At 46.1% G+C, this 16530-nt stretch overlaps 1 protein-coding gene across 2 annotated transcripts in view; it reads right to left on the reverse strand.

The window, feature by feature from the left end:
- Positions 1-16530, reverse strand: part of LOC108160626 — a 154774-nt gene that overhangs the window by 4509 nt on the left and 133735 nt on the right. For both annotated transcript variants that reach the window (XM_017294745.2, XM_017294746.2), the window contains exons 3-6: positions 13667-13744; positions 13463-13595; positions 212-331; positions 5-101 (exon numbers count right to left, since the gene is read on the reverse strand). In XM_017294745.2, the coding sequence (XP_017150234.2) occupies positions 5-101; positions 212-331; positions 13463-13595; positions 13667-13744 (428 nt within the window). The remainder of the gene's footprint in view (positions 1-4; positions 102-211; positions 332-13462; positions 13596-13666; positions 13745-16530) is intronic.

The following is a 16530-nucleotide window of genomic DNA, read 5'->3' on the forward strand; positions in this document are numbered from 1 at the left end:
ATACCTCGAAGTCAGGCCGTCCGACCAATCATCCTCGACGCGGATGCGGGCCATGGAGCTGTCAATTTCATTCTCGCCTTTGCCATCGAGCATTTCGCTGCCTGGAATGCAGAGGAAGAGAAAGCGAGAGAGTTGCAAAGCAAATTGAACTGTGCGAATGAGGTGCGGATGCCACATTATGCTGCGACAGAGGTTCATTACGCATACGCACCTTTGTACCAGAATATGTTGCCCAGCTCATGGGGTCCCTGCATAATTTTACAGGTTAGGTTAATGTCGCTGCCTGTCTTCACCATCAGATCTCTGGGCCCAAAGATTTCCGCCTTGAGTTCTGGAAAAAAGAAAAACCAAACAAAAAGCGAAAGAGAACAAAAAGTCACTTAAGTTGCCAACAGACAAAGGCAGGTTCCGTCTCGTAACAATGATAATAATAATAATGTTAATGATAACGTCCAAGTGCGCGTTTTTCTGATTGTGAGTGTGTGTGTGTGTGGGTGTGGGTGTGTGGTAAGGGAGAAGGTTGGGGATGGGCCCTACTTTATTACACAGAAGCGTGTCTCTATTATGCTGGCGATAAGCTTTTGTTATGCCATATAAAAGACAGCCATACGCCCCGTGGTACTACCTGCACTTCGCTTCTTTTCTTCCTTCTGCTATCTCTGTGGAATCGTCTAAGAGAAAGTGCTGTGAATTTCGTTTTCTGCTTTCTATTCCATTTGAAGCCAAAATCAAAATGTCAACAATGTTTCCAGCGTCAATGATTTTAATTGGGAAAAATCCTCGTGGACGGCTTCGAAATGCGATTTTTTCCTTAAAGCTTATGATTGCTGACAGTTGCCTTAATGGAAAGCGTCTCTGCCATCGACTTCCCTCATTGCATCCTATTCCCCCACACAGCCCTCCCTCTACCTCTAATGCAAGTGCTAAATAACATCGAGGAGCAAACGGGAATGGAGAACAAACAGCAACTCTTCCATTGCTTTTCCACTTTCACTCTTGTCTCGTAAACTGGCAAGAGGAAAAACTTTCGCAGGTCCTAAACAACCGCAAAGCCTGTGGAAATAAATTGCAGCCCCGGGGGATAGGCGGGTGATCAAAAAGAGAGCAGGGGAACTGGTATTGCAACTGGAACATCTGTACATAGGACTCCTGCGGCATACACACATACACGCACGCATTGATGTGGCTAAGCTTTGCTGTGGGAGCTGCAGCTGCCTGCCATTCAATCGTGTGGCAAAACTGAGCGAAAAAAACGAATTTTGAAAGCTCAAAAAAATCTTTTTTCGAAATACCACATGCATAAATATGTTGCAAAGTTGTTTCATACTTTGCATGAACTCAAAAGGAGCGCTTCTCATAGAGCCCATGGTATTATTGCCAGTGGGTATATAGGCTTCGTATTAACAGTTAATTCAATATATCTAAAGTAGTGTCAGTAACTAACTGGATCAAGTAGTACTTTTATTCATTTAAGAAGTGCGCTTTCCTCCATTTTCAACTCAACAAAAGATATAATAAAATCAAATTAGCAGGTATCCCTAGTAGGAATACACGTTACATTTTTAGTCAACTTTAGCCTTTAAATCAGGTGTTGTGTGCGCGCGTGTGTGTGAATGATGGAGTGTGAGTGGGAATGGTAGATCAGACTGGGTCCCAAAAATGTTAATCTAAATGAAATGCCAAGTGGAAAAAGTAATACACATCCTCGAAACAAAGAAGGGCGAACAAAGGCATAACAAAACGAGGGGGAAAGTTGTGAGTTGCTGCGGACACCGCAACTCTACAGTTATACCCGATACTAAGTCAGTATGGCTCTCCTCCGGCAGACGCCGCTAATATTGAACGACATGACAAAGAATGCGTGCGAGAGAGACAGAAAATCAGTCTGAGCGTGACGTCGGGCGCTGCGTAGCCAGTGCAAATTGATTTGTTCCTTTTGGCTATAAAATTTGTCTGATCTGATCCAGATTTAGCAATCTGATAGATATGGTCATTATCTATGGTTCTGCGTTTCTAGTTTTCTCGTATCCTCAATATTGTGGATGCAACGTATTTTCGTCCTTTGTGGGGGCGGAAGGGGGTGGGGCGAAACTTTGAGATATACGTTTTATAGTGAAATCTAACAGGAGTGCGGATACTAAATTTGGTTACTCTAGCCTTAATAGTCTCTGAGATTTGTGAATATCCCCAGATTTGCATCCTTTGCGGGGGCGGAAGGGGGTGTGGCGAAATTTTGAAACAAACTCGTCTCGGTCCGATATATTAGGAGTGTGGATACCAAATTTGGTTGCGCTAGCTTTTGTAGTCTCTGAGATCTAGACGCTAATGTTTTACTCTAAGCAAAGCCGCCTATGCTACGTGTGTGTTAGAGGGAGACAGGGCGAGAAAAAATGAAATTGTTTTCTTGATGCTGGCTATAATAATAATACCATCCAATTCAGATTCTGCAGTCTTAAAGATATGGTCATTCTCTACGATTCTGCGTTTTTGGTTTTCTCGTATCTTTAAAATTGTGGATGCCACAGATTTTCGCGTTCTGTGGGGGCGGAAGTGGGCGGGGCAAAGTTTAGAAATATTTTTGTAGCAGTGACATATCACAGAAGTCTGGATCCGAAACATCGTTGCGCTAGCTTTTATAGTCTTTGAGCACTAGGCGCTGATAGGGACGGACAGACGGACAGACGGACGGACGGACAGACGGACAGACAGACATGGCTCAATCGACTCGGCTATTGATGCTGATCAAGAATATATATACTTTATGGGGTCGGAAACAATTCCTTCTGCACGTTACACACATCCACTTTTACCACAAATCTAATATACCCCAATACTCATTTTGAGTATCGGGTATAATGAAGGGGAGAACGAGAACAAACCCCAAATGGAATTCGAACACGCTGGACGATTATCTGGCTGTTTTATAGACCCGCACAGGACTCGCTTCGCTCCACTCTAGAGAAAAGCGCTGAGTATGGCACACTGTTGTTGTTTCCCCAACCCCGTGGCAGCTGCTGCTTCTGATGGTTGTTGTACCTGGCAAAACAATTGTGGCAGCGAAAGATATCCGTCTATGACTTCTGGCAACCTCAACAAAAGGCAGACAGGAATGGCTGGGAAAATTATTGCCGCACACATGCAGCTGACAACGCGCTTGTGGTTCCCACGAGAAGCACGGGTGCTGTGACAGGGTGTGGGTGTGGTTGGGTCAGGTGTGAATAGATGTGGAAGCCCGCATGCGGCAGAAATGGCTCCATCTCTCGACTCTGGCTCTGGCTAAGACTCCTCCTGCTGCCTAATGCCCTACCTGCTGACAGGGAACATAAATGCGAGCAGTTTGCTGCATGGCCACGGCGTGCAGTGGCGTGGATCTCCCCAAAGGAAATTGCTTATTTAACTATAATTAGATTAAGTGTTCCCGGCAATTGGTGAGCTGCATTATGAATATGGAGCTGCATTATGGCCAGCCGATTCTAGACCCAACCATTCTGGCCAGACCCACAGCTGTTTGAAGTTTTCATTAGACCATAAACATTTAGTGCAATGAACTTTGCACAGGCCCGGGCCCCGACATGGCATACTTTTTGGGGCCAGACCGAGACCGAGGAGCGTTGCAGCCTAGCTCTTGGGTATCCTTACTCTCAATGCTGCCTGCTGTAAGGGCTGTCAAAATTTATTACCCTTCAGCAATGTTGATGCATGTTTGTACACATGTAACAACATCTGAGTATTTATTGCCCGAATAACCATTCCGAACTGGGGCGAAAAGGATCTTTAGGCATAAAATTGTTTAAGTCTTTAAATTCTGGAGAACAATTAATTGGAAGCAACTTTTTGTGGCGCTCCAATTGCTTGGAACTAATTGTTAAATCAAATAAACAAATTCAATTTGTAAAAGTCAGCCGCATTGCCAGCAGCACAATTGATGAAGTATTTGTGTGTCTTCCTCCTCCTTAGATGAATCCACTCCATTCAGTTCTTATTTGCCTGTCCAGCTCCAGCTCAATCCCAGTCCCAGTGCCATTTCCATTTCCATTCCCGTTCCCACCCATCCCAACAATGGCAAAATGAAAATGCCCAAAACATCATCATCATGGCCCGAGTCCCTTTCCAAGCCTATTTGGTATCCCCCATTGTTGTGATTATTATTATTATTATTAATAATTCGACGATACTGCAGAGACATTAATCATTTCCTCTTTCTCTTTCTCTCTCTCTCTCTCTTTAAGTATCTGCCTCTGCTATTCCGCTGTGCAATATCTCAGTAATTTATCATTGGGGCATTTTTTTGGTCTAGGCATTCGACGGAGAATGTAATTTGAGAAGCAAATGAACGAAATGGGAAGTAAAACATTTGATTGTCGGGAAAATTGTCCGGACCTGCTGCTCCTGACAAAGCTCTTGCTTCTGCTTTTGGATTATGCAACACAAGTATTTATAAAAATTCATTATCCCCGTTCGGAGCATTTAAGGCTCAAGTATCCACAAATGGAAGAAGTTTCGTATACCCTAAAGCTGCTCGCCTTATATTACGTACCATTTTGCATGCAGGAACAAATCCTTCAACCGGCAAAGGTGTTTTCAGCTCGGTGCATCATCATAATTGCCAGCATATTCTTAGCTGTTGTTTTTTAGCCGCAAGACACCCCCTAACCCCCTTGTTACGGCAGAAACCGCAGCGGCAGCTCTAAATATCACTGCGCCTAACAGCTCTAAATATCACTGCGCCTAACAGCACAGACATTAACAGCACAAACATTAACAGCGCCGAGCAATGGGTTAATCAGGGCGAACGGCAGCTAAAGGCCAGGAAGAGGAAGAACAAAAAGAAAGGCAGCGGAAAAAGTTTACTGAAGCGGTACAAGTTTTTTAGCTCTAGCTCCCATAGTTTAACACCCCGCCCCGATATTGTAAATGAAACACCTGAATAAAACCAAATTGAAGAGCAAACCACGGGAGGCCTATTGAACGCGGGAAGCTTATCAAACGTACGGCCCCAGATTTGGAGGCGTTGCCCGGCGCGGCAATATTCTAAAAAACTTTTCCTGCTCAACGGAGAGCAAGTCGAATAATAACGACCGACAGAAAGAAGATCGGCGTGCGACGCAGTCAGCTGCGTCACGAGGGATTCGACTTTGCAGGTGAGATATAATCATACAGTTGGACAGAAAGGCTAATCTCTTACATTCGAGCGACACGAGGTTCGTGTATAACCACAAACCAGGACTGTACAAAAAAGACACCGGAGTAAAATGGACGGCGTCAAAGGTCAGCAGTCGGAATCTGGCGGTGAGACCCCGTGTGGATTAGGAGAAATATATGTGCCGGAAAAGATGCTTGGTGCGTGTTCTGAGACTGAGGGAGGTGCAAGGGAAACTCATCGCGTTAGGGATACATATATATATGTGATCTCGGTGGCAACAACGGCCACACCTAACGTGTCCACCACAGCCCCGACGAGCCATCAAGCACCAGAGCATACCAACCAAGGAGGAGGGGTGGATCAAGCCCTTTCACCAAGAACGAGCCGACGCGTTCCAGACTGCCTCAAGCAGGAGGCCTCATGAGCTCCACGGTAACCAACGGAGGCTGGGACAGAGCAGTTCCCAACTGGACCGGAGTCCACATGTCAGGACCCACGGAAGCAACGCGGATTGGAATGCCTACTGGGCTGAATCCGAACGAGACAATGCCAGTCGGCGCTATGGGCAAAACCCCTTCATTCGCGCCCCGACTGCACAGTATTACCCAAGTACGAGTCGAAATATTTCGGACCCGTACGCGTACTGGAGTAATCAAGCGGTCGCGCCAGCGGGGGCGGAGAGATGCTTGACAGCATCCCAGATAGCCACAAGACAAGTCATCAACAAAGATCTACCATGCTTTTCTGGAAACCCCGAGGAATGGCCCATGTTCATAGTAAACTTCGAGCAATCTACAGAACGCTGCGGACTCATCCATCAAGAGAATCTCATGAGGCTGCAAAAGTGCCTGAAAGGTGCCGCTTTGGAAGCAGTACGAGGAAAATTAATGATGCCCGCAACAGTTCGACTAGCCATCGAGAATCTTCGAATGCTATATGGCCGACCAGAGGCCATATATCACACCCTACAAACGAAGCTAAGAATGGAGCCGTCCGTGAAATCGAGCAGCATCGAAAGCCTAGTGCGCCTGGCGCTGTCGGTGCAAGACTATCGCGCTACTGATGACGCGATAGGACTGTCCACCTATCTGAACGACCCAATGTTACTTCGCGACCTTGTGGAGAAACTCCCATTCGACTTGAAACTGGATTGGGCCAGACAAAGCGCTGGACTTCCGAGGGTAAACATCGCTGTTTTCGACGATTGGCTATTCCGAGTCGCATCGTGCGCAAGCACCGTGATGCCAGTAGCACCCGAGAAAGAAGTCTGCACGAAGGAGAAGAACCCAAGAGTCCGGCTTATGGTGCACAATGATAGCAGCGCACAACCGCCCTGCCGTAGGTGCAATGGGGCCCACAAATTGGAGGACTGTAAGCAGTTTCTGGAGCTAGAAGGGCCAGGTAGATGGAGGTGCCTCGGCAAACACTTTATAAGGCACTGTAAGTCAACAAGAGTATGTTCCGCACTATTTTCTCCTCCACAACAGTAACCAGCAAAGCTCTAGGGTAGAGAATAGGCCGAAGGAAAGCACTACGGTACTGCACACGATGCAGAACGAAGCTGCGTTGTTTAGATATGTCCCCTTAACATTGTATGGACCGAACGGCCAAATGCCAGTGTTCGCACTGATAGACGAAGGATCCGCATGTACCTCAATCGAGACGGAGATAACGGAAAAACTAGGTATCGATGGCCCCTCGGACGAGTTATGCCTACGCTGGACTGGAGACATCACGCAGAGAGAATATCAATCCAAATGGATAAGCCTAGCGATCTCTCCAAGGGACAATGTGGCTCGCAGATTCACGCTTCAAAACGTGAAAACAGTAAAAAACCTGGATCTGCCGAAGCAGACGCTGGACGACTCAATCTTAAGATCCCATTCGCACCTGGAAAAGCTACCGGTACTCAGCTACAAGGACGTGAGAGCGTCATTGATCATCGGATTGGACAACGTGAAACTTGGAGTGCCACTGACTGTAAAAGAACGCGAGAATTCCGAATTTATCGCCGCTAAGTCCAGGTTGGGGTGGTCTGTTTATGGCCGCAGCGAGTCCGCGGGTAATGCACGTATGCGAATGTAATAAACACCCACAGCTGGACACTCTTGTAAAAGAGAGTTTCTCATTAGACGCGGTTGGCATAAACATGGCGAAGAGCACACTCAGGTCCAAAGAGGACGAAAGAGCAAAAACAATACTGGAAAATTCCACGAGATTTAGCAGCGAAATGAAGAGATGGGAGACAGGACTTCTCTGGCGGTACGACAACGTGGAACTTCCTTCTTCCAGAGAGATGGCAATGCGACGACTTCGGTGCCTAGAATCTCGTATGACACGCGATAAGGTGCTACGAGAGTTCGTAAACGAACAGATTAAGAGGTACGAAGACATCGGCTACGTCCGAAAACTCAAAAAAGATGAAATGGTCGAAGGCAACGCTCCTGGTATCTGCCCGTATTCGTGACTAAGAACCCGAACAAAGGCAAATTAAGACTCGTATGGGATGCAGCAGCCAAAGTGGAAGGCATCGCTCTTAATTTAATGCTACTAAAGGGCCCCGACCAATTGCCATCGCTGGTAGGAGTAATATCGCGCTTTCGAGAGAAGTCTATTGGCATCTGCGGAGATATTAGAGAAATGTTTCACCAGGTTAGGATACGTTCGGAGGATCAAAGCTCACAGCAGTTTCTCTGGAGATATGGTGACACCAGTCGAGAACCGGATAGGTACGTAATGAGCGTAATGACCTTTGGTGCTTCCTGTTCCCTAGCAGCAGCGACCTACGTGAGAGATAGGAACGCAGACAGGTTCATCAAGGAACAAAGAGAGGAAGTAGAGGCCATACTTTGCAACACCTTTGTAGATGACTGGCTCCAAAGCTGTGACTCAGAAGACGAAATGGTCCGTCTAGCGCTGGCAGTGAGGAACATACACAAAGAAGGAGGCTTCGAGATGAGAGGATGGATATCTAACTCGAGCACCGTGATGAGAGCACTCTCAGGAGATGGAGATCATCAAGAACGACCCATCGAGATGACGGACTCGACAAGACGAGAACGAGTGCTTGGTATGTGGTGGCATCCAAGGAATGATTACTTCACCTTCGTCAATAAGTTTCGGAATGACATATACGACGAAACGAAAACTGTGACGAAGCGGTCAATTCTACGTACAGTCATGACCATCTTCGATCCCTTAGGACTATTGGGGTTCTATATTATACAGGCAAAGATAATACTGCAGGACGTGTGGAGGTCGACCGTAGGCTGGGATGAACAGGTCGAAGAAAGCGAACGTCAACGTTGGATGATATGGGCACGGCAACTACAAAACATCGAAGAATTAAGGGTTCCACGATATCTCGGTCTAACGAAAGAAATATCTAATATCCAATTACGCATCTTTACAGACGCGAGCATAAACGCCTTTGCAGCCGTCGCCTACATAAGGATCGAACAAAGAGGAGAAGTCAGGTGCACACTACTCGCATCTAAGACAAGAGTGGCACCATTGAAACCAATTTCGATTCCCAGGATGGAGCTTATGGCAGCGATCCTCGGCCTACGACTAGCTAAACTCATAGCACAGGAGCTCTCCGTCGAGGTCAAGCGACGTGTTTTTTGGAACGACTCCAAGAACGTGTTGTATTGGATATGTTCAGACGCCCGAAAGTACCATCAGTTCGTAGCGCTCCGAATTGGAGAGATCTTGGAAACCTCGGACATATCAGAATGGAAATCGGCCAGTAATTCTACCCGGAGTACATAACGTCACTAATCTTCTCATTGATTATTTCCATCGGAAGTTTCAGCATCAGCTTACTGAGATCGTCGTCAACGAGATGCGACAATTGTACCACATACCAGGACTGCGAGCAAGAGTTCGCGCCGTAGCGAAAACCTGCCAAAGATGTCGCAATAAAAGAGCGCTTCCAGAGGCACCGGAGATGGGAAGCTTACCACCAGAGAGGCTAGCAATCAACGAATTGCCATTCACAAACAAAGGTATCGACTACTTCGGACCACTGGAGGTAAACGTAGGAGGACGACGCGAGAAACGATGGGGAGTACTATTCACGTGCCTCACCGTGCGAGCAGTACACATCGAGCTGGCAAACTCCCTGTCAACAGACGCCTTCATGCTAACATTGGAAATGTTCGTAGCCCGTCGAGGAGTCCCCAAGAGAATTGTGTCGGACAACGGGACGAACTTCCGAGGAGCCAGCCGCTTACTACGAGAAGAAATTGAAAGAATTCTACCGAACGAACTGGAAACCAAGTACCCGCAAATAGAATGGTCCTTCATACCCCCAGGAGCACCCCACATGGGAGGTGCGTGGGAAAGGATGATCAGATCGGTGAAATCCATACTAGCCGAAATATTAGAGGAGACACACGTACAAGAACCAGTGCTGAGAACAGCTCTAGCAAGGATAGAAAATATGCTAAATTCCCGACCCCTGACTTACGTGCCTTACGTTGGAGTGTCCGGAAGCCGACGTACTTACACCGAATCACTTTCTGAGAGCAGAGACCAGCTCGATGGCAGCAAAGAGCGACAGCAGCGCAATAGGAGCCATGCTTGGTAAGAGTTTTCGCATTGCAGGGCAGATCGTGGACAGCTTTAGAAAACGATGGCTGAAGGAGTACCTACCGTGCCTGACGCCACGAACCAAATGGCATGGACCCCCAATCAACCCTATCCAACTCGGAGCCGTCGTGGTTCTAGCGGACGAAACAAGCCCCAAGGTGCAGTGGAGGAAAGGCGTCATCATGGACCTTCGATTAGCCAAGGACGGGATCGCCCGAAGCGAGGTGATCCGCACTGCATCTGGACTGCTAACTCGGCCAATAGTTAAACTGGCCAAGTTAGACGTGAGGACAACGAACCCACTAATGAATCAAGGCGTAACCAGAAGTTTGGCAAACATCATGACAAGTGATGAAGTTTGCGAAGGGGGGAATGTTACGGCAGAAACCACAGCGGCAGCTCTAAATATCACTGCGCCTAACAGCACAGACGTTAACAGCACAAACATTAACAGCGCCGAGCATAGGGTTAATCAGGGCGAACGGCAGCTATAGGCCAGGAAGAGGAATTGCATGCAATTTGCCTGCTAGTAATGTCAACAGCATCGCATAAGCATTTTAGGACATCTCAGAAACGGCTCGGACTGGAGGAGGGGTAGCAGCATCAGCAGAGTGTTGCTTTATCAAGTCCGAAATGAGCCATCTGCTTGGCATCTCCATCTCGTCAGCCACGTATTCAAATTGCCTTCAATACCCCGCTCTCTCTCTATTTCTCTCTCTCTCTGACAGCTGCAGCTTTTCCACACTGCGTTGCCTTTTGCAATTTGTTTTTCACTTTTCCTTCCAGTCTCTCCCCTCTTCCAAGAAGTCTCAACCAAATCCCCCAACCCTTCCCCCCTCCAAATCATCCTTAACTAAGGAAGGTAGCGCTTACGCTTGATTACATTCGCGCTGGTAAACAAATTTTTCCAGAAGCACAACAACACCTTTCTTTTTTTAATACGAGTTTAGTCTTCCAGAGAGTATTACGATTAAGCCAATAACTTTCAGTCGAGCACTTATATTTATCTAAGAAACTTTCAACGATACCGGAAGCTGAGACTCATACGAGGTTGAATTCATATGGTCTTAAACTGTTTTTGTAAACTTTAATCAGTTAGAGTATCAAATGCTTCGGGTTTCGTTATCCCTCCTCCTTGTTTCTCACTATATTTGTCCTTTTCCATGTCCTGGTACTGTCACTGTCACTCTGCCAGCCGCTGTCGCTCCGTTTGAGTGGGACTGGTGCAGGGACACATAATTTAATTTACAATTTGCTCACTTTATCAGCGCGTTTGGTAATTTGCCTTAAATTCGAAATTAAATCGAGGACGAGGGGGTCGTCTCCAGCTACATATCTGGCGGCATATAAACATTCCCTCCTCTGTAGCACCTAGGTGGGGCTACCCCTACCCCCGCATCTCACTCTGAGAGTCTCAGAGTCGAGAACATAAAGTTGGTAATTTAAGCAATGGAGCGAGCGGCTGCTGTTGCATTAAAATGTAAAAAATATGGCTGCCAGGACGGAAGAGGAGGCCCAGTACAGAACCGACGGCGGGGGCGTGGACGGAGGCGATTTATGTTTATGATGCGCTGGTCAGCCTGGCGCTATTATGTGTATCATTCTTGGAGTCTTGCCCCTGCCTCCTGTCTCTCCACACTGTGTTACCGCACACTCCTCTGACTGACGGGCGTGTAATAGAATGGGAATAGTGGGAAAAACACAAATTTATGGAATTTTTAGTGCAATTTTTTATTTGCATTAGCGCATAAAAAATTTCTGCGCAACAAACTTGTTTGCAATGCGACAATGGCAGCAGACACCGCACAGTGGAACCACTAGAGTGTCAAATTGCGTACAAAAATAAATGCACATTAGTGGAGTTATAATTCTGTAAGAAATGAGAGCACTGCCTTCTCTAGCCTTCCCTTAAGGCCTCAGTACGAATCCGTTGGAGCAGAAAAATCAGTTTCAAAATGGAAATGTCATCGAATGATCATCGAATATATAGAGAGTGAAAAAATCGTATTATTTCCTCATATTCTTTTGATTTCATTTGCCCCTGCTGCGTATTAAATGCTATCGAAAAGGATCAAAAGGTCAGGTCAAGAAATTCCCCTTGAGGAAATAATCGTATATACATATTTGAATACCTTTTCACAATCGTTTTCCGATTTACCGTAGGTTCTGTAAAACTGGTATTTTAATGGTTCTCATAAAATTTATCACACCGTTAAATGCTAGTTGACTCCCATTAAATGTATCTTTTGCATGCAATCGACGGAGTTTCACCTAAAATGCCTCCCTGTTCTGTTTGTTCGCACACCACTGTGCACCACTGACCTGCTGTTTGCTGTTTCCGCATGAGTGGCATGTCGAATATTTTACTAGTACGAGTATATGCACACTTCTCTTTGGGCATTCAAATGAGTGCGAACGTGGAAGGAAGATCTGGGAATACACCTACCATGGGTGCACATATACATATACATACACATTCGTATATACTCATATGCATCAGTTTTGCAGTCATTTGCATTTCCGCAAATGTAATATTTATGACTTCTATGTGTCTCTACCCATGAGTGGGTCTGGCTTGATGTTGGGTTTGCCAGTCTGTCAAGGGTCTGCTGTTGGTTTAGTATGCGTGTAAACTTATATGCAAAGCTCTCTTTCGTATTCCTGCCAGCACTAAAAGATTCATAACCGAGTCAGAGCTGACCAAAGCATTTTATTCTGGCCGAAAGTCGCTAAATGTGGCTAAAACAACATCCATGCATACACACAAGTTCGAGTACTGGTAGAAGGACGTGGGGCGGGGGAAATCAGAGATCAAATAAGCTCATTGGGGGCACTCTTCCGCACCAGAAGCTTTTAGCTAAATGCATTTTGCTAATACAAAATTCGATAAAAATGCACCGAAAAAGCCACAAAGGTTGGTTCACAGATGCCGTCAGCTTGGGTCGTCCCAAAGATCTTCTGAAAGGCCATGCAATGAATGGCTATCCATCCAGAACAGCTGACGGGGCAAGGGCACAATGTGTGAGAAGGGTCGTCTTCGACCTCAGCCCCAAGTTGAGTGCAAACTAATTACAATACCCAGAGGTAAGTAATGTCCATAAAGAGCTTCCACATAATCACATATCCCCTTAACAGCAGCAGCATCTTCAACTGCTCGGCTGCTCGGCAGTCCAATTTGCACATAATCGAATTGAAAATTTTATAATCACGAGCTGTAGAAGACGCCCCAGAAACCAGTTAAGAGCGGGCCACACACGTGCAGAGAGGGGTAACTACTGAGGGGCATATAACATGCATATTGTATGGCTTCCTTAAGCTCCTAAAATCTGCCTGGCAAGCTGCAACTTCCAGAGTACATGTAATAGTGGTCGGGATGAAGCATTCTCTCGTAACACATAAAAGTAATCACTTCAGTGGTTTGTGACCAGTTTTGAGAGAGTTTTCCCCTCGTTACATGCTCTTTCGATTGGGTTTTTGGTAATGTAAAAAGTTCTGATTATAATCTAAGGCTGACACACATTTCAAGGATAATATTTTGCAACAAATGTGTGCCTTAAGGGGATACTTATGCTCTTATTATGCTGCCTTGTGGGGCCCCAAAGCGAGGCTAGGAGGCAAAGATATGCTCCAATGCATTTTGGTGGATCATCACTCATCAATAGCGGGCTGAGAAGGGTGACCTTCATATGGAAAGCCTGTGTGACTGTGTGCGGGGTGGCTACTCACCCACAACATTGAAGGTGTACGACAAGGACATCTTGGGCTCCGTGTTGATCTGGCACTCGTAGACCCCCGAGTCACGGGGCTGGGGATACTTTATTTGCAGAGTCCAATTGGCCGAGCCATCAGGTCGCAGGACCTGTACATAGAAAAAAAAACATTTGAATCCAATATTAAGGTACTCGTACTCCCCTATCGGGTAGAACTCACCTGGAAACGCTGATCAGATGTATAGGTTGTGCCGCCGGCGGTGAGTATATGTAGATCCCGTTTGCGTATCCAGGAGACCTAGAACGTGAACAGGAACAGCAGAACAGAAAATTGCCATGAAGTGCTTTCCTCAGTTACATTGCTTACGCCTCGGCGAAGTTCCGAGTTCGGGGAGCATTACAAATTCCGCACTTAAAAGTTTTTCCCTCCCATGTGTCTTTTTTTTTCGGATTGTGTCTTCCGCTGTTGCTATTCACACCACTTGAAGAAGAGGGACGGCGATAGACACAGGAACGAGACGAGGACGAGGATGAGGTGAGTAAAATGAAAAACAAAGCGTAAAGTTTTCTTTTCCGCTCATTTTTTCTTGGTGTCTTCTTGCCGCTTGCCGCCTGCTCCTGGCTCGGGTTAATCTTTAACATTTTGCTTTTTGTTTCTGGCATTTAATCAACAAACAAACAACGCACAGGCGCCAAAGGAGAGACAAAGGACGTGAAGAACAACCACGAAAAGTTGCCGAGCATAATCCGAGTACATTAGAGCGTGAAAGGACCAGCGCGCGCGTATGCGCCAGGTTACCCGGAAATGAAGGACGCTTTCAGGGACCGTCATATAAATTGGCCCTAACAATTGGCTACTGTTTAAGCCTGACGACTAGTTGAAAGGTCACTCGGTGAGTCAGTCGAATGCCAAATGTCGTCCAAGCTGCCTGTCTCAGCGCAATTTCCAATTGTTTCAAACAGCCTTCAGTCCTTTTGACCAAAATGGAATCGGAGAAATGGTGGAAATGGGAAAATCGAAAGAAAGGCAAGCAATGAGACAGCTTTGACGCCATTTTCAGCCTTTATTTGGAAGCATTTTTATTATTCCTTGAAATACATTTTCATTTGATTGCCCAGAGCCTTGGCCTTCGCCCTTAGCTGGAAAACCCTTGGGGAAAGCCATTAACCATGTTTTTGTGTGTGTCTCTCCCTGGACTGGGCCAAGATTTCGTTTTGCCGCCCGGCATCGGCATCGAGCCCTGGCACACTTTTGTGTGCCCTTTTCGGCACATTGTTGCCAATTTATTTGATGACCTTAGTTCTTGTCCTCGTTGTTTCCGTTGTTCCCGGCTATTGTGATACTCAATTTTAATTACATTGCAAAAGTTTTGTACCCAGCCCCGTCTCTGCTCTACCCTCTGTCCCTGCGAACTTAATATGTTTGCTGGCTGTCAACATTAAAGTTGAAAATATGCTGCCTCATTAATAAACTTAATTGCTGAGCCCCGTGGGCTTGGTTTTTTCCAAAAACAAAAGTCATCTTAAAAGTAAACCATTCAACTTTGTGCCAAATCCGCATTCGGGTTCGGACTCGGGGGCGGGATCCAAAGGATTGGCCCTCTAATAAATTCATTCGATTCGGAATCAGCACCCATTGCAGGCGGGTCACGTAATACGTAAAAATAAAAATCATTCGCTTGTAAAACTTTTATGTGCTGTCGCTTTTATGCCCATAGCCGATGTCCTGGCCTGCCCTGGCCTGGCCAGATGTAAATTAAATCGCTCAGATCCTGGCTATCATTGTTGTGCCACAGATTTACCCATTTCATTTCGTTTCATCGGACAATTGTCGCCGGCACCCACTGCGTATGAGCAATGCCATAAAGTGAGCTAAAAGGGGTGTGGCTAACTAAATAACTAACTAACTCAATAGTTGCAGCAGCCATTTCAGTCGAAATAAAGAAGTACTAGGAGAAGGTCCCATTGATATTCCAGGCCCGTTGCTCTGGCCCTGGCGCGCACTAAAATATTTCATTTTGTCGCTGGAATTTGCAGAAATCAAAAGTGAAAAGTTTTCCAACCCCAGACGAGAGACGGCTAAAGCCCTGCTCAGGTAAAGCCAGATCCCCTGTCAAGCTGGATCCCCAATCTCCGAGTTGCTGAATTCCCGTGGGTGGCGGGAAACTTTGCTCTGGGTATAATTTCCGCAATGTCTTTAGGTTTAAATAAATACCACAAGCATAGTTTTATATTATTTAACACTTTGTGTTCGTCGTGGCTGAGCGCTGTGCGGCCAAAAACTTTCGCTTTGCGTGCCTCCTGCTTCCTGCCTCCTGACTCTGACTCTTACTTTCTTTTTTATACCCGATACTCAAAATGAGTATTGGGGTATATTAGATTTGTGGTAAAAGTGGATGTGTGTAACGTCCAGAAGGAATCGTTTCCGACCCCATAAAGTATATATATTCTTGATCAGCATCAATAGCCGAGTCGATTGAGCCCTGTCTGTCTGTCCGTCTGTCCGTCCGTCCGTCCCCTTCAGCGCCTAGTGCTCAAAGACTATAAGATCTAGAGCAACGATGTTTTGGATCCTGACTTCTGTGATATGTCACTGCTACAAAAATATTTCAAAACTTCGCCCCGCCCACTTCCGCCCCCACAAAGGACGAAAATCTGTGGCATCCACATTTTTAAAGATACGATAAAACCAAAAACGCAGAATCGTAGAAGATGACTATATCTTCTACAGTGCAAAATCTGAACCAGATCGTTTAATTATTATAGCCAGAATCAAGAAAACAATTTCATTCTTTCTCGCTATGTCTCTCTCTAACACACAGGTTTCATGGTCGGTTTTGCCAATTGCAAAATATGAGTTCAAGGATCTCAGAACCTATAAGAGCCAGAGCAACCAAATTTGGTATCCACACTCCTGTGATATCGGACCTTGACCGTTTCGTGTCCAAATTTCGCCACACCCTCTTCCGCCCGCGCAAAGGACGAAAATCTGGGGCATCCACAAATCTCAGAGACTATTAAGGCTAGAGTAACCAAATTTGGTATCCGCACTTTAGTTAGATCTCACTATAAAACGTTTATCTC

The sequence above is a fragment of the Drosophila miranda genome (assembly GCF_003369915.1).
Source record: "Drosophila miranda strain MSH22 chromosome Y unlocalized genomic scaffold, D.miranda_PacBio2.1 Contig_Y1_pilon, whole genome shotgun sequence".
Lineage (NCBI taxonomy): Eukaryota > Metazoa > Arthropoda > Insecta > Diptera > Drosophilidae > Drosophila > Drosophila miranda.